This window comes from Sceloporus occidentalis, unplaced genomic scaffold (genome assembly GCF_023333645.1).
Source record: "Sceloporus occidentalis isolate IW3139 unplaced genomic scaffold, rSceOcc1.0.p SCAF_1, whole genome shotgun sequence".
NCBI classification, from domain to species: Eukaryota; Metazoa; Chordata; class Lepidosauria; order Squamata; family Phrynosomatidae; genus Sceloporus; species Sceloporus occidentalis.
The window spans coordinates 42,168,418-42,191,182 of NW_028316981.1; the positions used below are offsets into that span (position 1 = coordinate 42,168,418).

The window sequence follows — 22,765 nt, forward strand, 5'->3', positions numbered from 1 at the left end:
AAGGGGTATTGGTCAGTAGGCTTGACCAGTCTTGTCAGCCTCTCTGTCACATCACGGATCTTTGCACCTGGAAGACAACACACCTCTCGAGACATCTTGTCAGGCCTACAAATCACTGCTTCTGTTCCCCTCAGCAAGGAGTCCCCCACTACGACCACACGCCTCCTCCGAGGCTTAGCAGCGACTGTTCCCTCGGGTGGGACTCTCAGGCTCCTCTGCTCTGTCCCAGAAGTCTGTCCATGCTGCTCTTCTTCATCCTCCTTGATAAGGGAAAGAGCTTCGAATCGATTCTCTAGCTGCAAGCTCCCCGAACAATTCCTTCTTGGCTTACTTCTCTTTGTGACATTCCTCCAGCTGTCTGCCTCCTCTGTTTGGCAAGTGACCTCTTCCACCCTAGCATCTTCCTCTGCGTGGTACTCATCCAAGATGGTTAGTTCTATTGTGTCCAGGAAATCCTCTTGTTCCCTAATCTGCTGAAGTGTAGCTACTCTGGACTCCAGCTGCTGCACTTTCTCCTCCAAGAGTGCTACCAACTTGCACTTGGTGCATGTGAAGTTCTCCACTTCTGTAGGCAAGAAGAGAAACATCCCACAAGAGTTGCAGGTGACTGCGGCAGATCCCTCGTTGTCCATACTGCAAAGTCTTTAGTAATAAATATAACAGTCAATCTATTGGGAATACTTCTTTAAAGGTAAGTACTGGCTGCTATCTTACACTTAAAGGGAAGGTTCTGTTTCAATATCTGATTCTAACCTGATGCCACTTGAGCAGAGTTGTTGAGTTAAAGAAAATGAAAATTCGCGCGCCGTTAGGCGCGCGGCTCTGGAAGTTGGTATATAAAGCTAGTCTGCTAGCTCCGCCCCCTTGTGACTCACAGATGTGACTCACAGAAGCTCCTCCCCTTCAGCAACGAGCACACGGTCTCGAGGTGCTGCAGACTAGAAAACTGTATTAGAGCTGTGGAATGAGTATGGTTTTTCCTGCCTGTGTAGACAAGTCTCCTGTCAATTTGTATCAAAATGTCATCTGAACAAATGTCTCACCCTCTCTAGATCTGCTCTTATGGCTGATGCCTGTTGTGCTTCAAGTTCTCTAATTAGCTTAAAACAGGATAAAAATGGAATAGTGGGAATGCCCATGTTGCCTCCTGACAAACTGATTGTTAACATGGTTTGAAAATGTTGCCAGGAGTGTGAGGCTAAGGTAACATCAGCCTTAATAATTTCACATACATGGGGGGGGGGGGGGGGAATGTTACTGTACCCAGGAGACATTGTGTTTGGAATTATTATTATCCTGCGTTAACTGTAAGAAATAGAATGAGAGAGAGAAATGTCAAGCATAAAATCAGCTCCAGAGAACTTGAGTGGTAGGAGATAGCACTCAACTTTTATAGTGCTTTTTGAGGGAATTACTTATGCCAAGAGAACATGTGGACTTGATTTGTTATTGTTTTTACCTACAGTCATTATGATGTATTACTGTTTTTCTTAAAGGTCTAAAAGTTATTCCCCAATAGTGGTGGTAGCTCTATAAAACAACTTAACTTTATATTAACAATTTAACATGCATTTTATACCAACTGCTCTAGGTGCTTAACAGAGTACTGGGGCGATAAATTGGATTTCCATATCATTCTTCACAAGATTCCAAATTACCTTCTTAGAAGGGATCCCATATCCCTCTCCTGATGATTGATATTCCACCTGACATTTGTGCCTCAAGAGTTTGTGATTATGTATTTTGGGAGCTTACTGATTATTTCAGGACCTTGATGATTATGTATTTTGGGAGTGTACAGTATTGTCACACCCTTGCTCACTGATTCTCAGCCACATTCAGATGCTGGCTTGGAATTGTGAGAGTTGGAATTCAACAACATCTGGAACCTTTCCACAGCACAGAGAGACAAGACATCAAGTTGAGACACTGTACACTTTGTTTCTGTGAGACAGCATGGTGTAGTGGTTTGAGCACTGGACTAGGACACTGGGAGGCCGGGGTTCAAATCCCTGCTCAGCAATATAAACCCACCGGGTGACCTTGGGCAAGTCACAGTCTCTCAGCCTCAGGTGATGGCAATAGCAACCCCCATCTGAAAAAAAACTTGCAAATAATACCTGGTGATAGGGTTGCCTTAAGGTTGCCATAAGTTGGGAAAAACTTGAAGGCACACAAAACACACACACACACTCTCACACACATTGTCTCAGTTGGATAGCTCCTGGGACATCAAGTCAAGATTAAATCCATTTGGGAGATACTAGGGGGGACAAAATAAGGAAAATTCTGTGCCCCTATGAAATTCTTCTTCAGTCGCCAAATTTCTAGGTTTTCACTAAGTTAAAACATCAACTGAGTATTTAGAAATAGTTTAGGCATCTAAAGAAAAAGAGCAGGTAAAATTACTAAGAGAATGTGAACACAGCATATGTAAGAGTACTAGTTGTGAATGATATTCAGTGTCAGTCTCTGTGATGCTAGATATTTGAGGAATGAAAGGAAATGTATGGGGGGGGGCAGAATTCTTATTTGGGGGAAAATAATCTAATTTTGTCCACTCTATAGCTATATTCTTGAGTGCATTCTTCCAAAAGAAAGCTTGGTCTATTAAATAGCATCCCAAATTCATATGAAACAGACTCATATGTCCCAATTTTCTGTTAAAGAAAATTCATCACAAGATAGCTACCATGTGAAAAAGAAGTGAAATCAAGAACCTTTTCCAAATGCTACTAATAGTGAACTTGGGGACGGAACAGAAGAGCATAAAGGGTTGGCTTGAAGCCACCCAACCCAAGATGCCTTGGGGCCATGGCAAGCACACACGGCAGCCCCAATCCACCAGGAATCCAGCCCAAATAGGAGCAGAAAAGATCCACTCTTATTTGGGCCATGTTTAAGGTGCTCCACCACAGCTCCAAGGTGGCTTCCTGGTGTGTGGCATCTTAACACCATGCCCCCAAGGCATCTTGAAGCCACCACCATCTGACTGACTGGATGGCTTCAAGATGTCTTGAGGGCATGTGACATCTAAATGCCATGCCCCCAAGCTGTCAGGAAGCCAGCTTTTAGAGCCGGCCTGTGCCGGCCCTTATTTTCTCACTACCACCCATATGTAGGCGGTACAGCAGTCTTTGAGTACAAGCAAGTGGCATTGGCAAGCTTTGGGGGAAAAAACCCAAGGTTCATGCAGGTATAAAATATATCAGAGTAAGTTAGCCTAATGTACTGTAATAGAGAATGTCAGAGAGCCAGCAGACTCTAAAGACCTTCAAGGCACCAGATCCTGTCTGATCTCAGAAACTAAGCAGAATTGGCTCTGGTTACCACTTGGATGGGAGATTGTGGTGCTGTGGGCTATATTTTTGAAGAAGGAATCTACAAATCTAAATCTGAGTATCTTTTTCCCAAGAAAACATTATGAAATTCATGGGGTTGAAGGCATATACACACAGAAACACAAGAGACCCATCATGGCGTAACGGTTTGAACTCTGGAGATCAGAGTTCAAATCTCCACTCAGCCCTGGAAGCCCACTGAGTGACATTATGTAAGTCATACACCCTTAGGTTCAGAGGAAGGCAAAGGCAAAATTCTGAATAGATTTTGAAAAGAAAATCCCCTAATAGGTTTATCTTAGTGTTGTGATAAATCAGGAACAACTTGAAGGTACTCAACAACTGTAATCCATTAACCTAAACTGGGATGGAATTCATGTGGCTCTCTTATATGTTGTTGGACTGCAACTCGTATCAGTCCCAAGTCAGCATAACTAATGGTGATAAAAGCTGGGTCTTGCAGTCCAGCAATTCTTTATTTAGGTCTTTGTTTTAAGGTGCCACTTATTTTATTGAGGTTATTTCAGCAACACTCTGTGTTACTTTACCAAAACCTTTATATAGCATTATCATGTTCATGTGATGATTATTTGTTATGAATTCATTCCATATGGTGATAGCTGTTGTATATCACACTTGCTAGTAAAAAGAGTATTTTCACCTGACATGATAAGCACAAGCTGTCACAGTATAGGGACATGTTCATAAAATTTTCATGTTTTTTTTAACCCAGAGGAAAAATTATGACAGAAAATCTCATGATGACTTTATCAAAAGCAAATGTCACTCCTATACCATGCAATGAGAATACACAAGGCTCTAAAAAGTGCTGGTCTGGCAGGCAGTCACATGCAACTTGACCAACATGGAGTGGGTGGATACATACATACCTTTGAAAGATAGCTATACTCCATTTCTAGCTTTAGTTAACCTTTATATTCCACTATGCATCTGAAGAGGTGGGCTGAAGCCCATGAAAGCATATGTGTTAAGTCTATAAGGTACCACAAGACATTTTATTCATATTGCAGCAGTAGACTAATGTACTGAATGTCATCCCCCTTGGGATATATACTGTTGTACTGTGTAGGAAATGTTAGGTCTGCACAAACTGGACACTGGAAAACAAATGCCCTACCTACTCTGCACTACTAGGGGCCAAGTAGTAATTAGTTTGGCCTTTAAAGCTGACCAACTGCTATTTTGCCAGGTCACAACTGACAAATCAGTATAAGTGAAATAGCAGCATAGGGTGTAGTGGCATGCATGGTATGGTTAGGTTCACAAAGGTCAGCTTGACTATGTTGGTTGCATAGCCAAATCCTTTTCATTTTATTCACTCACTAATCTTAAGAACAACATTGAAAATGTTGTCAGGACCCGGAGAGTATCTACACAGCAGAACTGTAAGTCTGTTCCCATTTCAAACTTTCATGGCTTCATGGCTTTTTCTTTTACTCAAACTCAGGCCCAGACCAAACCGTTGCTTTAAGGCAGCCTTGGGCCTGTATTAGGATTCGGGAGAACAGAGCAACTGCACGCTCCTGAATCCCAGTGTGCAGCGGTGGTGGCGCCATCATGGCTTGGCCCCATACACACGGGGCCACCATGATGATGCAAGTGTAGCATCTGCATGTCGCACTCATTGCATCCGCCATGTGAACCAAAAAGAATTTGCTTTTAGTGAGTTCTTTTTGGGTTGGAGGGACGCCATGTGGTTTGGCTGCTGCGGCATCCCTAAGCAGCAAAAACAGGCACCTCCAGCATGCCCTTTCAGGGCGGTCTATTGAACCCCTCAGTTTTTCTTTGTAAACCATATGCAGATTATTTTTAAATCTTATACATATTTTCCACCAGTCAGGCGAGTGGGGGGCTGTGCAGACCGCCCTAAGGGATGGCCTGCAGATGCCTTCAGATGCACTGGATTAAGGCTATGGCAATTTCATACTGTGTCCTTGGTCAGGACTTTCCAGGGCAATTTTGGTGGGGATTTTTGCACTCTGGAAAGGGCGCGATAGCTGTGGCGCTGCAGCTTAAAGGTGCTCCTTTGGTGCTGCTTGATGTGGACACAGTGCCAGAGGACTGCCATGATGCCACACACTGTGTGGAGTGGCGTGCAGCATCATAGTGCCCTGGGGGCAGAGTCGGGCTGTGTGTCATGTCGACACAATGCCATGACCCTGTCCCCAGGCCAGCCTTAATGGCCAGTCTGCACAGGACCTGAGTTCATATTAAAAGTGAAAGTTAAGATCTGAATGAGTGAGGTCACCAGTGTTCATAAGGTTTGAAACAAAAGTTTGTTTTATTTGTGTGTGTGTGTATGTCCATTTATCAGAACCACACTTCCAACATCACTTCTTCATCCTTCTTTGTTGCCTTTATGTCCTATATCAGGAATTGTACCTCATGGTCTTTTTTAAATTCTTAATTGATCACTGAACATCTGTTGACTTGAGACTTTTTTATGTCTTTCAGTTCTATATCTTTTGAGTCTTTGTATCTTTAATTCTTGATTCTTAGTAGTGTACTTCATATGTCTTTGATTATCTTTTCTAACACTGTAACTCTCCTGTCAGTTTCCATCTTCTTCATCTCCCTCACACTTTTTCTATCCGCTTTATACACTTTCTGTGTATTCGAGTTTCATCTGATGTGTTAACTCCCCGCACCTTCACTTATCTTCCAAAGTTGAATAACATCATAACAGTCTTACCAAACCCCGTTAATACATTCTGAATATTCTTTTTAAAGATTTTGGTGGTTTCATAACAGTAGATTCACAGTTGGAAAGAAAATGAGAAGCAATTCACCAGCTAGTTATCTTGTAGATAAATGGAATTAGTTAAGAAAGGTGAAGTTCTCAATTCACTTGCTGAGTTTTGTGTTTTCATACTGTGTATTTCAGTGCTCTGTGTTTAGGGGGAAGCATGAATGGTTCTGCATATCCTGAGCACCTGAGACCCTGAATATCTAGGATGTCTGCTGATGAACTGGCTACACCAGTGAAAGACACCTGAGATTCCACCTCAACATTAGGAAGAACTTCTTGACACCATAAAATACACTCCCTCAGAGTGTGGTGGAGTCTCCTCTTTTGGAGGTTTTTAAACAGAGGCTGGATTACCATCTGTCAAGAGTACTTTGATTCTGTATTTCTGCATGGCAGGGGGTTGGACTGGATAACATCTCCATCTTTGTGGTCTCAATGCCTAAAAACACAAAGGCTATACATTCAAAGAATTTCAGAATAAAATTAGTTTGTGCTTTATAAATTATAGCAGGCCTTTGATTGTGTAGATCATGAAAAGCTATGGATCTCTTTTAAAGAAAAGGGGTCTGCCACAACATTTGATTGTCCTGCTGTGTAACCTGTGTTCAGGCAAGAGGGTACCATCAGGACAGAATAGAAAAAAACTGAATGGTTTCAAATTGGTAAGGAGGTCAGGCAAGGCTGCATTTTATCACCTTATATGTTTAACTTGTACCTCGAATATATCATAGATAAAGCAGCATTAGATAGTGGGAGGAGGTGGGAAAATGGGAGGAAGGGACATGAACAATGACACCATACTACTAGCAGGAAATAGGAAAGATTTTAAATGATTATTGAAGAAAGTCAAGGCAGAAAGTGTAAAGGCTTAGGGCCAAATATTTAGAAAAGAAAAGTAATGACCACTGATGATACACATAAATTAAACATAAATTTAAAGTACACAATGAAGACATTGCAATAGTCAAAGATTTCCTTATCTTGACTCAGTCATTAATCAGAGTGGAGACTTCAGCCAAGAAATCAGAAGACTAGGATTTGGAAGTGCAGCTATGAAGGAAGTAGACAAGATCCTATAATGTAAAGATGTATCACTGAACAAAAGAGTTAGCGTGGTCTAAGTCATCATATTTCCAATTCTAGGTCTGCTTTATCACACTAGTGGGCCAACAGGATTTAAACGCGAGATAAACTAGAGAAAACCAGGAAATGTCATGTGATAAACATCAGGCATTCCCTGGTTTTCTCTAGTTTAACTCTTGTTTACATCCTGTTTGCCCCCTAGTGTGATAAAGCAGTAAGAGGCAGAACAGACTGACACTTTGTGCCAGCCTGACAGCATACTAGGAGTGAAGAAGGGCTGAGCATTCACACGCTCCAAGCACTTCTTCCTCCACCGGGGCACCATCTTGGCATGCACCCATTTACACAGGACATGCCATGGTGATGTCCCTCATGTACAGTGCCCAAACAGCAATGCACACAAGGGGCATCATAACACTGTGCCACAGCAGTTATGGTGCCCCTTCTATGGTGCAAAAAGAAGACCCTTTTGGGGGCTTCTTTTTATTCCATGTGCAGGCTGCGGCGTGTAGTTGCTGCAGCCTGCTTCTGGGGCTGAAAGGGACATCGTTGAGCCGCCAGTCTGTCGAGCCCCTATGTGTTAAAGGGATCCAGGAGTTCTTGTATAACACAACTTGAACATGTCAATAGTGTGATGCAGCAGCTAAAAAGACCAATGCAATTTTATGCTGCATCAATAGAAGTATAGTGTCTAGATAAAGGGAAATAATAGCGCTACTCTATTCTGCTTTGGCCAGGCCTCACCTGGAATACTGTGTCTAATTCAAGAAGGATGTTGACAAACTGGAATAGAGGACAACTAAAATGGTGAAGGGTCTGGAAACCATGCCCTGTGAGGAATGACTTAGAGAGCTTGGTATGTTTAGCCTGGAGAAGAGAAGGTTAAGCGGTGATATGATAGCCCTGCCTAAATATTTATAGGGGTGTCACATTGAGGATGGAGTAAGATTGTTTTTGGCTACTCCAGAGAACAGGACACAGAGCAATGGATTCAAATGACAGGAAAACAGATTTCACTTAAACAGTAGGAGGAACTTCCTGATAGTAAGAGCTGTTCAACAGTGGAATACACTTCCTTGGAATGTGATGGAGTCTCCTTCTTTGCGGGATTTTAAACAGAGACTGGATGTCCACCTGTTGAAGATGCTTTGATTGTGAATTCCTGCATGGTAGAGGGTTGGATTGGATAGCCCTTGGTATCTCTTCCAACTCTGTGATTCTATGATTGTAAGAATGAGGCTGTCCATGCAGATATTTGGGATACCACAGGTGAACACCAGTTTAAAAACGTGTTTGATGCAGGCAATATTATGAGGCTGGTCTTTTCAAAAAGGAAAGAGAAATAGGATGCATAATTAAAATTACTGAGGAAATTATGAGCATCATGCATGTTTGGAAAACACATGGGGTTCGGGAGCACTTTATCCCTCCATCTTCTCATAAGGAACAGACCCTTGACAACCCCCCTCCCCCCAAAAAAATGGTTGACAGACTGAGTCCAGAGGAGGGCTCATATTACTTTTTCTCTTATCAGATCTTGGAGTGGGATGACACATTGTAAAACTCCATCAAGCAGGACAAAAGCACTTTCCAATGTCTCACTTTCAGTTGCAGTACTCCCCTCCCAACATAAATATTGCATCCATGGTGGAAAGCAGGAGGGAGTCATGGGGAGCAATGTTCTTGCCAGCACCTTCCACTTCCACTTGTTCTCCACAGACAGGGCTATAGTTATGTTGGGAGGAGATAGCTGTGATGAAAATTTAGGTTTGGAAGGTAAAGGAGAAGAGGTCTCTCCCCCCCCCCCCCCAACTTGGTGGACCTTTATAAACTTTTCCTATTCCAAAATTTGTTAGGGAATAGAGCTACAAGAGCCTTGTCCTGGTGCCAATCTAGCATTTCTACAAATATACCCTTCTTTTCAGCTGTATCTCAGTCAAAATGGCAAACTGAAGTGACATCGCATCACTTCCTGTTGCCATCTTGGCCAAAATATGGCCAAAAGGGGTATATTGGCGGTTGAGAGAGTTTTAGGGGCATTTTTCAAGTTTTAGCATCAGGCATCATTTTTCAAGGAAATTAGCTAAAATTGTTGACTTGTAGTCTCCTCTTTAGGATGCCACCCCTCTTAGGTTTGAGCTTAAAATGGAGATTTAGTTTACATCTTATGAGGCGATGATCTGTTTGACATTCTGCACTGGGCATCACTCGGTGTGATGAACATCACAAATATTTCTCTGGCGCACTAGGATATCATCAATGAGGTGCCAGTGTTTGGACTGGGGATGCATCCAGGTTGTCTTTAAGCTATCTTTCTGCTGAAAGATAGTGTTTGTAGTAGTCAACTGCTGTTCTGCACAAAACTCTAGCAGGAGGCATCCATTATCATTACAGTTTCCAACACCATGCTTGCCTAAAACACCTTTCCAGGCTTCGAAGTTCTTTCCTACTTTGGCATTGAAGTCACCAAGGATAATGATTTTGTCTTCTGCAGGGACTATTTCTATGAGGTGGCGTAGGTCTGAGTAGAATTTGTCTTTCTCCACAGAGTCAACTTGCATAGTTGGGGCATATATAATGAAGAGAACAACATGTGGGAGGTGTAAGGAGATAATGCGTTCAGAGTGTCCTGTTGGCAAGGTTTCGAGTTTGGAGGCAATGGAGTTTTTGATCATAAAACCTACACCTGAAAGATGTTTTTCAGTTTTGGGTTTGCCAGACCAATAGAGTGTGTAGCCAGCACTGTGTTCTTTAAGTCAACAGTCTTCAACAAGCTGCCATGAGAGATAACTTCCAGGCCAATTTGCAAACAAAACTTGAAGACCGTCCTGTAGACTCTTCTCCTACAGCACTTCGGCAACATATCAAAAACAGCATCCTGCAACCTGCGGAAGAATCCTTAGGATTCTCCCTCAAGAAAAATCAAGACTGGTTTGATGAAAACAACCAAGAGATCCAGGAGCTGTTGGCAAAGAAGAGAACTGCTCACCAGGCACACCTCACCCAGCCATCCTGCCATGTAAGAAAAGCAGCCTTTCGCCTCGCATGTAGTCAACTCCAACAAAAACTCCGAGACATTCAGAACAAGTGGTGGATCAATTTAGCAGAAAAGCCACAATGTTGTGCAGATCTGGGTGATTCCAGAGGATTTTACGAAGCTCTTAAAGCAGTGTTTGGACCTACATATCAGGTCCAAAGTTCCCTATACAGTACAGATGGTCAAACACTAATTACAGATAAAGCTTCCATTCTGAACTGATGGGCTGAACATTTCCAAAGCCTCTTTAGTGCCAACTGAGTAGTCCAAGACTCAGCTGTTCAACATATGACACAACAACCAATGAAAAAGGAACTGAATATAGCTTCCACTTTGGAAGAGACCCTTAAGGCCAAACAACAGATGAAAAATGGCAAGGCAGCCGGGATTGATGGAATTCCACCTGAAGCTTGGAAATACGGAGGTCATGTACTCCATGCTAAACTCCATGAGCTCCTTGTGAGTTGTTGGGAAAAAGGTGAACTGCCATCAGATCTTCGAGATGCAGTCATCATCACCCTGTGACCCAAGAAAAAATGGAGCAAAATCCAATTGCTCAAACTATCTAGGTATAACACTGCTCTCCATCGCTGGAAAAATCCTTGCAAGGATACTCCTGAACAGATTAGTTCCTGCTGTTGCAGAAGAACTTCTCCCTGAAAGCCAATGTGGCTTCAGAGCTAATAGGAGCACTACAGACATGGTATTTGCCCTTAGACAACTGCAAGAGAAATGTAGAGAGCAGAACAAAGGACTCTATGTAACATTTGTCAACCTCACCAAGGCCTTTGACACTGTGAGTAGAAAAGGTCTGTGGTAGATCCCGAAACGACTAGAATGCCCCCCCCCCCAAAAAAAAAAAATTCCTCAAAATGATTATCCTGCTACATGAAGGCCAGCAAGGTCACATCAGATATGGCAACACTCTCTCGGAGCCCTTTCTAATAACTAACGGTGTGAAACAAGGTTGTGTTCTCGCTCCAACTCTATTTACAATCTTCTTCATCATGATGCTTCAAAGGGCTATGGCAGATCTTGAAGAAGAAGGCATTTATATACGCTACCATACTGATGGTAACCTGTTTAACTTAAGCTGCCTGAGGGCTCGCACCAAGACTCTAAACTATCTAGTCTGTGAGCTGCTTTTTGCTGACGATGCTGCCCTCGTTGCCCATACGGAAGCAGCTCTGCAGTGCCTAACATCTTGTTTTGCAACAGCTGCAGAGCTCTTTGGGCTGGAAGTCAGTCTGAAGAAAATGGAAGTTCTTTACCAGCTGGCACCACAGGAAGAACACTATCATCCCCACATCACTGTAGGCAAATCTGTGCTTAAGTCCATCCAGAAGTTCACCTACCTGGGAAGCATCATCTCCTCAGATGCCAAGATTAATAAAGAGATTGATCACAGACTAGCAAAGGCATATAGTGCATTCGGAAGGCTTCACAAGAGAGTCTGGAGTAACAAACACTTGAGGCAAAGGACAAAAGTTAGTGTGTATAGAGCCATTGCACTGTCTATTCTCCTTTATGGGTCTGAAACCTGGGTCACCTATCGCCAACACCTACGACCTCTTGAATGCTTTCATCGGTGCTGTTTACACACAATTCTAAATATACACTGGACTGACTATGTGACAAATGTTGCTGTCCTTGAGCAAGCAGGGATCACCAGCATTGAGGCCATGCTATTGAGGATGGACCTGCGCTGGGCAGGATACATTTCTAGGATGAAGGACCATCGCCTCCCAAAAATAGTATTCTATGGTGAACTTGCCACAGGTCAGCATAAGAGGGGTGCTCCAAAGAAGAGATACAAGGACTCCCTGAAACAACATCTCAGGCTCGGCCAAATTGATCACCAACAATTGTCCACTGTGGCCTTGCATCGGGAGACATGGAGACACACTATTCACGATGCTGCAGCCTTCTTTGAAAGCTCACACTGAACGAGTTTTGAAGAGAAACGACAACACAGAAAGAACCACAATCCGGAAACATCACCAAAGGAGACTTTCTGCTGTGCTTTCTGCAACCGGACTTGTTTATCTCGGACTGGCCTTTTTAGTCATCAGTGCGCTTGTAGAAAACACAGGATGAGTCCTTCCTGAATCTTTGTTCACGAAGAAAAGCCAGAGAGAGAGAGAGAGCTAAAATAGTGCAATTTTTTTATAGAATATATGGCAGATTCCTTCCTCTCTCCATGTAACCCATATGCACTGCATAAAATGGCTCTGGAGGACCAAAAAACCTTCCAGAATTGGTTTTCAGGTGACACAAAGTGTTGCAGGAGAGAAGGAAGAAGAGACTGTTCTTTCGGTAGCAAACAGCCATTAGTGTGTTGCTGTAAATAAACCCTAGTTGTGTGGATGGATTTATTGTGACAGGATAGGCAAAGCTTTAACAGTTACTTTTAAAGAGATATGTTTCTGAACATTTTGTTCCATTAACAAACAAACATATAAACAGTTATACAGGAAATAGGTATCTCTTCCTCCCACACCATTTCAGTCATTTTATTTTCTCTCTATCCAATTATTTAAGAATATGGCATAATTACAATAAGCAATATATGCAGAAAATGAAAGAGGTGACAGCACCATTTATCTTCATACTTCACCAGAATTAAAAACAGATGAATATATCTAGTTTGAACCAGACTTTATAATACAATGAATATTTTAGGCTGTTGTGTTTAGAAATATATTTTTATGATTTAATTTGACAGTAAATTATCATATGAAAGACAGCCTTAGCACTTGTAATGTTCCTGTTTTTATGTTTTCCAGTAAAGTTTCTGTGTCTGTCAGTATGTAATGAATTAAGTTATGTGGATTTCTATGAAATCAAATATATTTTCAATGTATGTATTCAATTTGCTGTTATTTTGGATGACTCAATTTCTCTGTTGGCAGTGGAAGACTCAAAATTCAGCACCATCCAAATTATCTAGTAAAAAGTTTTGAATATACAGTGGCAAGAACGTACCTCATTCTGATTGCAAAAAGCATATAGTTGTACTTGAAATAGGCACTTCAATAGAATTAGCAAATCTCCATTCTGAATGTTTTACTTCCTCAATGTAACAGGTTGGTTTATGCATTTGGATATCAGATCAGTGACAGAGAAGAAAAGATAAAAAAAACCATAAAGTCAATTTCTTCACCTTTATAAAATGCTGTTTACATTGGCATAAATTAGAGCTGAAATTATATTTGCTGAAAATTCTGCTCAGAACTAACCTCTGTAAATTTCCTGGTGAACATTTTCAGTAAATTCTTTGAATATGTGAATATTTACTAGATATTTGGTGATTATTCAGTAGTAGTTCTTTGATATCATACGTGCTCTATCATAAAATTTGGTTTTTGTGGAACCTTATAACTCCCACCAAAGCCTATTGGACTTCTGAAACTCTTAAATTGAACTAATCTCTATAAATTTCCTGGTGAACATTTTCAGTAAATTCTTTGAATATATGAATATTTACTAGATATTTGGTGATTATTCAGTAGTAGTTCTTTGATATCATACATGATCTATCATAATATTTGGTTTTTGTGGAGCCTTATAATTCCCAACAAAGCCTATTGGACTTCTGAAACTCTTAAGTTTATCACATAGGGCTGGCTGGAACAGTACAAAAGGGGCCGGGAAGGGAACGGAACAAATGAGGGACACATTTTACCACACACAGAATGCCGCCGCCACTGGAAGTCCCCATTACGTTCTCCATCCATTCCCCATCCGTACCAGAGGAGGAGATTTTTGAGAACTGTTCAGAACAGCTCTCAAAAATCTCCTCCTCTGGGACAGATGAGGAATGGAATGAAACAGGGACTTCCTGTATGTAGTAAAATGCGTCCATCACTCGTTCCATTCCCTTCCCAGCCCCTTTTGTACCATTCCAGAAACCCTGTGCAATAAACTAATCTATCTTGTTCTGCTTACACTTTGGCCTGCTCATTGACTCAGCCTCAGATTCTGGCCCATAGGGCTCCTGGAATGCTTTTTTTTTGGGGGGGGGGGCACCTATCTCTGGGCTCTGCCTCATCCTGTCATATAAGGACCTGCAACAAGAGGAGAAGACCGGGCTTCCTCCTCCTGTGACAGGTCCTTATCATCCATGGTCACAGCCCTGGCAGCCTGCCTCAGAATCCAGGCACCCACACCTTGGTCTTTGACAAATACACAAACAAAATACACATGTTTTCTGTTAAGGAACACCATATACATTTTATGCAATTGCCCCCAAACATCCTGAAATATGAATCATGCTCAAAAATGTGAAGAAACCCTTATATTCCACAGAGTAGGGAAAAATGATAAAATTATTTAGTTTGGGTTGCAGGAATGATATAAGTGAAGATTTAGCTCTTTTATCAACAGAAGATCTTGTTTCTTGCTTTGGGCTGAGTGAATGTTAGTGGGCTAGTGGCAATTCCTACATCACAAGGCTGATGTTAAATAGATGTTGGACTGAAGACAGAGTGCCCCCTCTGGCCCACATCTGTCACAGGCAATCTTTATCTAAGCTCCCTACATTCTCAGTACTTTTTGGGGGGCATTGAAGTTTTTCTTTCTTCTCATACTGACAATCATTGTCCAGAGGACAAAAAATTATTCTCCAAAGAAAGCTGATTCCTCCTAAAATATGAGAAAGAAAAGACATTATCTATTTCATTAATATCTTTATTTTCTTACATTGCACTTAGCTGATGAACCACTTTTCAGCTGTGAATTGCCACCACATTGAATTTGACTTATGGTGACCCTATGAAAGAGAGACCTCCAAGTCTCCCTGCTATCAACAGCTCTACCTAGATCATGCAAACTAGGGGTTAAGGCTTCCTTGATTAAGGCCCTCTTCAAACCAGCCATTAAGGCTGGCCTGGGGGTGGAGTCTGGGCATCACATCCAGATTGATGCATGCTCCAACTCCACCCCCAGGGCATCATGATATTGCACGTTCCTCCACACAGCGTATGGCATCATGATGCTCCTCTGGCGCTGCATCCATACGATACCGTGCTGAAGGAGTGCTGCCAAGCCACTGCAATATGGCTATGGTGCCCTTTCCAGGGCGCAAAAAGAAGCCACTTTTTGTGGCTCCTTTTTGTGCCCTGGAAAGGCTGGATCGAGGCTGCAGTGTGCGGTTGCCACAGCCCCAATCCAGCATGAAAAGAGGTGGCCTGTAGAGCCCATAAGTCAATTCACCTGTAATACAGCTTTTCTCCTTTCCTATTTTCTTGCACTTTACTGAATATTATCTTTTCCAATTAATCACATTGTCTCATCAGATGTCCAAAGTACAACAGCCTCAGTTTAGTAATCTTGTCTTCTAGGGAGAATTCATATCTGATTTGCTCTTGGAACCATTTATTTGTCTTTTTGGTTGTTCATAGCATATGTAAATTTCTCCTTTGGCACAACAATTCAAACACATTGATTCAATATACTACTATTACACAGATACCTAACTATTCAATAGCTCTTTAAACTCTTAATTAGGTTTTTCCAATACAGAATCAGATTCTCTGTATGCACAATATACCTCAATTATAAATGGGCAAACTAAAACAGGTTTGTGATTTGGTTAGTCTACTTGATGAAAGGTTGCAGCCTTTTATGAATTTGTTTGCAACAGCAAATTAGTTGTTTGCCCTTTTGGAGTAAAGGCCACATCAATACCTTCCTTAATTTAGGCTGAAATCCTATACCCACTTACCTGGGAGTAAGCTTTATTGAATTTCCTAGGACTTATAAGTAGTCATGGATAACATTGTATTGTTAATTAATCAAGCTGTGGCTAAAAAGAAATTAGAGCATATTGTTATGTAAACCCTTTAGAGCTGATTTTCAGGAAGCTTCAAGGACTGAAGGGAAATGGGAATGGAAATCCCACTCCTACCACCAACATCACATTGTATTTCGGTCTTTTATACTGAGAATGTTCTGTCCTAGACCCAATGTGTGTAGGGGTTTGAACGTTGGACTAAGAATCTTGCAGACCTAGAGTTTGAATGCCTGTCAGCCATGAGAACCCACTGCGTGATCTTGGGCAAAACACCTTCTCCAAGGCGGGTTACAGACGGGCAAAAAGGGGTGTGTTCATGACGTCATGAAGGTGTAACCTTCAGACGGCCCTTACCTGAATGCCGTCATGAACACGCCGCCCGCACACCCCAAGCGGGAAGAAGCGGCATTAAAAAGGTGCCGCTTTTCCCCGCTTCTTTTCTATATACTGCGCAGCTGCGCATCTCCGTCTGTAAGCTGCTGCACCGGTACGCCAGAATTGTTACGCCGCTAATTTAAGTTGCCCATTTAAAAGCTCCGTGTCTGCTGTGTTGCATAATGAGTCGGGGTCTTGGAACATGCGCAGTTTGCACCGAGGCTCTAATTAGAGCGTCAGATGCCATGCAGATGTGGAAGCTGCAGCACAGCTGCACTCTATTTTAATGCTCGTAACCCTAACCCTAGAGCAACATGTACGCATGCGCTGCTAGAATTGTGGAAAGTTTGGAATTTAAAGTGAAACCCTACACACATTCCTGCGCCATTTTCACCTAACAATAAAAAAACCCTAAAACTTTAAATATTTACATATGTACAAGGGAGGTGATGGGGGATGGCAGGGGGACAGCGGTGGCAGCGGCGACAGCTGTGGCTGTGCATTGCAGATTCAGCAAGAGCATGGGGACCAAAGGAGAGGAGGCATCCATGAGGAGGCACGGTGAGACTGGCAACGTGCAAGCGGACAAGGATGCCAACACCAGCTGATCACCAGCTGGCAGGAGACCACCATTGTTCTTGGGTAGGGCGGGGGGGGGGAAGTTTAAAGGGGCCTGGGCACTTTAAATGTGCACATATGCTTTCTGCCGCCGGTGCTGAGCGCTGCAGCTGCGCAGCAGCGCATCTGCCAGCCAGCAAAAGAAAAAAAAAAGCCGCGTTTTTGGCCGCCCGTGCAGAAGCTGCCTCTCTCTTTGCAGTGTCCTGCGAGGCGGCGGTATGGAAGCTGCGGGTAAGAAACGGCTCCAGGTGAGGCGTCTTCACTACCCCCAGTGTGGAAGCCCCATACACCGTAGCCACGCCCCCAGGGCGGGTGGTCTGGAGGCTCTGTATTCAGGGGAAGACACCTTCAAGAGGTCTTCCCCTGCCCATCTGTAACCCGCCTAAGCCAAAAAGGGAGGCAATGGCAAACCTCCCTTTAATAAATCTTGCCAAGAAAACATCACGATAGAATTATCATATGTTGGAATCAACACAAAGACAGAACGATGACAAATTTCTATTGTAACAGAGCTAATCTACATACTTCATTTGATTCAGACTTAAGGGCCTGAACAGACAGGCCAAAATAAAGCTGCTTTGGGTTACTTTGGAGATATGATGTTTAAATGATACATGCATCTTAAGAGGCCAGAAGCTGTCCTACAGTCCTAAGTACTGGAGCACAGCTTTGGCATAGCTTCTGGCCTGTTAAGATCTGTGCATCATTTAAACAGCATACCTCCAAAGTGACCCAAAACAGCTTTATTTTGGCCTTTCTGTTTGGGCCCTTACTCTTCAGGTTTGCACCTTTGGAAACTAGTGTCCTGATGCTAAGGATGGTGACAGGTCTTTGAGGCATTTTGAGAAGTTCAATATAATGCACCATGTTCTGCAGGAAACTGTTTTCAAGTCCTTCGAAACATTGTTATAAAATTCTACTGCCCTGATTGGCATTTGATTTGTCCTCCTGTGAACAGTTTTAAGTTTTATGAGTAGGTTTATTCCTAAGTAGCTAAACGGACAGGGAAATGCCCAGTGAATTGTAGTGTAAGTAAGTAATACAACTAGTAATAATTTTTTTGTCACCACTGAATGCTAACAGTGGAGAGGAAAGCTAATGGAACACATTAACTCCATGTCCTAAAGCAACAAAAAAGACAAATTTGGTAATAAGAACTATTAACATGTAGAAATAAATAAAACAATGTTTTCAAATTTTCTGGCATTAACACCATAAACCTATCTTACTATTTTTACAGGCTATAAAGTAGTGGCAGGAAGATCTATGTAGCTTCTCTGATGATTGGATGGGAGGAATTTTTGACCTTGGAAAGTGGAGATGATGTTGCTATGGAAACTCGTATTTCTGCTATCTCTGAGCTGCTTTGCAGGTAAAGTGTTCAGTTATTACTGTTTTGAATTTGGTAAATATATAGAATTATGTTTAATTTCTTAAAGAAAATCTATGTGGGAATGTAACAGAGCTAATCTACAGGAACCATTTGGTCCAACATCTTTGTCTTTGAGATGTCATTAACTGTTAGAGCTGATTCTAAGGACCTTTTGAGCTTGAAAGAGCTACCTCTTTAAGGATGGAATCCTATAGGCAGTTATCTGAGAATGAATTCATTTTAGTTTTGTGTGACATGTTTCTGAGTAGATGTCTGCAGAACTGTGAACATACTGTCTCACGCTGAACCAGATGTCACTATGTGCTGAGCTAAGTAAGAAGAACTAGTTATGTGCCACCATAGTTGCAGGCAGTCCAATTGTTATAAAAAAAGGTTTGTGTGTGTGTGTGCACGTGCGCGCACACGTGTGTATTTCAGATGAGTAAGACTGTGAAAATTTTCATTTTCATTTCATTAAGCACAATCTGCGATGGACAAGATGGAAGGTTGTATGTATAATGTACTAAGGTTGCAATTGCTATGCCTGACTGCTGGACATATTTGGAATCAGGACAAGCTCTCTTTAGCTCAGGAGTGAGCAGCTGCTAGAGACTGGGGTGCCACATTGGCCCACTGCAGGACCTTGAAGGCCCATGTCCCACCATATCCTTCCACCCCTGCTATGCCCCACCTTTAGAGTTCTTTTTTAATTTTAAAAACATTGGTGCTTGACAGACAGGAAGGAAGGGGCAGTGAGACGCCACCCCTTTCTGCCTCGGATCATTGCCTTGGCAACCGCACACTGCAGCAACAATGTGCTCCCTCTCGAGAGCAAAAAGAAGCTTGCACGCCATGATTACACCCCTTCCAGCCAGTGTCATTTGGGTGCTGTGCCGCCCTTGCCTCATCATGGTGCACCCCATGTAAACAGGTATGTGCCATGATGGCCCCCAGGCAGCGGACTAGAGTTCTTGGCTGTTTGGATGCCGAACCTAGTCCACATACAGGCCGGCGTAAACTGCCAGTCTGTACGGGGCCTTTGTTTCAAAATTTCAGAAGTATGGAAGAATTTCACTGTAGTTTGGAGCCCCCCCCCCCCCCCCAAATGAATTGCTTTAGGCCCAGGAGAGGACATTATTTCACGAGGAACTATTTCACAGAGTAGAACTAGCTTTAATCTCAGAAAGGATGTCAGAATTGGTAACATACAATGGCAATATGTTCAGATAGAATGCCAGAGCCTTGAAATATCAGATGTTCTGTGCAGGAACAAGAACATTTTCAAGGGGTATCCTCTAACTCATGCCTCCCACACCCAAATCAACTTACACCAAGAAAGAAAGAAAGAAAGAAAGAAAGAAAGAAAGGGCTATTACCAGGAGGAGGAGGAGGAGGAGGAGGAGGAGGATTCCCATCTTTTTCCTAGCGCTTTTCTGTAAGTTTTCTTAAAAATGTTCCTTTTCCTAGAACTTTCCTAAAGTTCAACAGAAATCTTATTTTACAAAAGTTAAAATTTAATTAAACAAGCAATTATATTTTAAAACAAGTCAGTGTGTATAAATCAGTCCAAAACAACTATACATATTTTAGTTCTTCCTGAACCATGTAATGTTAGTCACCTTGGTATGCCACTTCCTCACCTGTCTCTGAGTGTGGAGTGCTGATGCTTGAGAGCTATGGATTTGCAAAAAGAAGACTCTAGAAGAGGTAGAATGCAGGAATCAGAAATGAAAAGTCTTCTTCCAAGAGTGGACCTCTCACCCAACCTTTGCTGGAATTGCTGAAAAAAGTTTGCCAGATAGAATCTGGGATATTTTATATTCATTACTTGATTATCTGAATTTGTCCCAGTGTGTTTAAAAATGTGCCAGGAGGTGGAGTGGGTTAGCCCCACACCACCATTGTCTTTTCAAGTGCCTTCCTATGTATAGAAAGTGATTTTCTCAGCCAAAGGGCTCCTACCATGTATGAAGATCTTGCACACAGTTTGGAATAATAGAAAATCAAGTCTCAAAATTGCATGGGGAACTCCACAGATTCTGGAGTCTCTTTGGTTCAAAACATAAATCTCCACACATAGGAGGTCAACAGATATAGGAGGGCTAGCTTCCTCTTCATACATTATTTAAACATAGACTACAGTGTGTATGTCTTAGAGCCAGTGTGGTGAAGTGGTTTGAGTGTTGGTCAAGTACTCTGGAAACTAGGGTTCAATTCCCAGATCAGTCATAAAACCAATTGAGTGATGTTGGATAAGTCACATGTTCTCAGACTCAGGAGAAGGGCCATGGAAAACCTCTTCTGAACAAATTTTGCCAATATAACCCCATGATAGGTTTGCCTTAGGGTTGCCAGAAGTCAGAAAGGACTTAAAAGCACACAACAACAAGAAGAAAAGGGCATACAATTTGCATTATATTTACTTCAGATATAAAACTACAAGACAGTTAAGGTGAAAGATTTGGCCCTTTCCCCCATTAATGCCATTTTGACTTTTATAAGGTCATTATCCAGTCCCTGGGTGCCACCATTTGTCTGACTTGTGCTTCTAGCTAATGTACTGAACTTATACTTCAAAAAACCTGATTTCATCTTAGTTGTATTCTTTGGATGTAATTATGCTAATTATAGCAACTACCAGGGAAATCTTAAATTAATCATATGATTCATGACTCAGCAGCTGTGGTTTTTTTTTTTGGTTTTTTTTTTTTGAGAATAATGAAACTGAAAATAATGCAAAGTATAGTCTGGAGGAAGCTAAAACAAAATGAGGTTATATTTTTCAAAGCAGAGTCTAGGCAAGACTGGAAATTCTCTTCTTGCTAAACTTGACCTAACCAAATAACTTATGAAGAAAATAATGGAAATACGACTGTACTATCATCTTGATTTGATGTGATCACATCCCCACATAGCCACAGAAGCCCATTGGGTGCTCTTAGGCATGTCACACAACGTCAGCCTAAAAGAAGGCAATGGCAGACATCCTCTCAATAAATCATGCCAAAAAACCCACAATGTGATAGGTTGCTATAAATCAGAGTCAAGTTGAAAGTGCACAACAACAACATATATGCTTTAGTGTGAGGGGGCAGTGTGCAGAGCAGTAAGAGCACTGCGACCTGAATCAGCAAGGTTAATGGTATCAACTATCCCATTAGGCTTCTCTATTCTCTTGGAGCTCAGTTCTAATTTTGACAGTAGCTGTTGAAGAAAGGTTATATTTTTCCCTGTAACAATATATTGTTGTGAGGGGTTCTCATTGTAATGCAAAGTATTTGAGGATATCTTGGTCTCAAATGGGCAGTTAAGACCTACAGGTTTTATGGTAGACCTGCTCCTGGTGGAAATGAAACTTGCTAGACCTCAATTGCTGAGATGGATTGATACAGCTGTCTGAATTTTTCCTATTTTTTGGTTCCACTCAATCAATTTTAAAATGGTAAGATGACATGTAGGTAAATTTTCTTGATTCTGTGTGTCTATACTAGTAGGGAAGAAATGCAGGTCTCAGGCCTTTGGCTCTTCTTAGGGGCTATGGGAAGTATCATGGCGATTACCTGCACTTCAGGATTTACCACTACAGAGGTGGAACTGAAAAGTTGTGCCATTCAGCATCTGGCCCTCCCACCAGCAGCAATTTTATCTGGCTATAACCTCAGAAGTGGCAATAAGCTATTTCAAGTTCTTTACCACATGTTTATTGACTAAATCTATGAATTTCTGTTCTCTATATTATTAACAAACCTGTCTTTCAGCACTACACAGATATGATCATCCACATATGCCTTTGAAATACATTCTCTAGCATTGAATATTGCAGAAATATATTTATTTATATATTTATTAAAGTTATATCCACCCTTTTTCCCAAGGTGGGATTACATGAGGCTTGAAATAATTTAAAAAGATCAAGCTAAAGCATTAATTGACAAAATTATACACACACACAAACACAACATAATTTCCAATAAAGATTAAAAAATACATCTCACATTATGACACACATAATTACCAAAAGGTTTGCCTGAATAAAACTGTCTTTGACTGCTAGTAGTAATAAAACAGAGAGGGGTCTAGAACTTCCATGGAAGGAAGTCCCACAGCTTGGGAGCAACCATAGAGAAGGCTCTCTCCTGTCTCCTCACCAATTGCACCTGCAGAAGTGATGAAACTAAGATGTTTATCACACTATGCTCTTAAAGAGGTACTATTCCAGTGTGACTCCTCTAGCTGCCTCCTGTTGCATGCTGGGATTGGCAGTTTTAAGGAGGGGTATTTAGAATTCTCAGGCAGAGAAGTTCAGCTCCTTAAAACTGCCAATCCCAGCATGCAACAGGAGGCAGCTAGAGGAGTCACACTGGAATAGTAGCTC

General features: G+C 41.9%; 1 protein-coding gene across 1 annotated transcript in view; it reads left to right on the forward strand.

The window, feature by feature from the left end:
- Positions 1-22,765, forward strand: part of CNTN6 (contactin 6) — a 316,406-nt gene that overhangs the window by 64,220 nt on the left and 229,421 nt on the right. The window contains exon 2 of the mRNA XM_089519787.1: positions 18,259-18,390. Coding sequence (XP_089375913.1) covers positions 18,339-18,390 — 52 coding nt within the window. The 5' untranslated portion in view covers positions 18,259-18,338. The remainder of the gene's footprint in view (positions 1-18,258; positions 18,391-22,765) is intronic.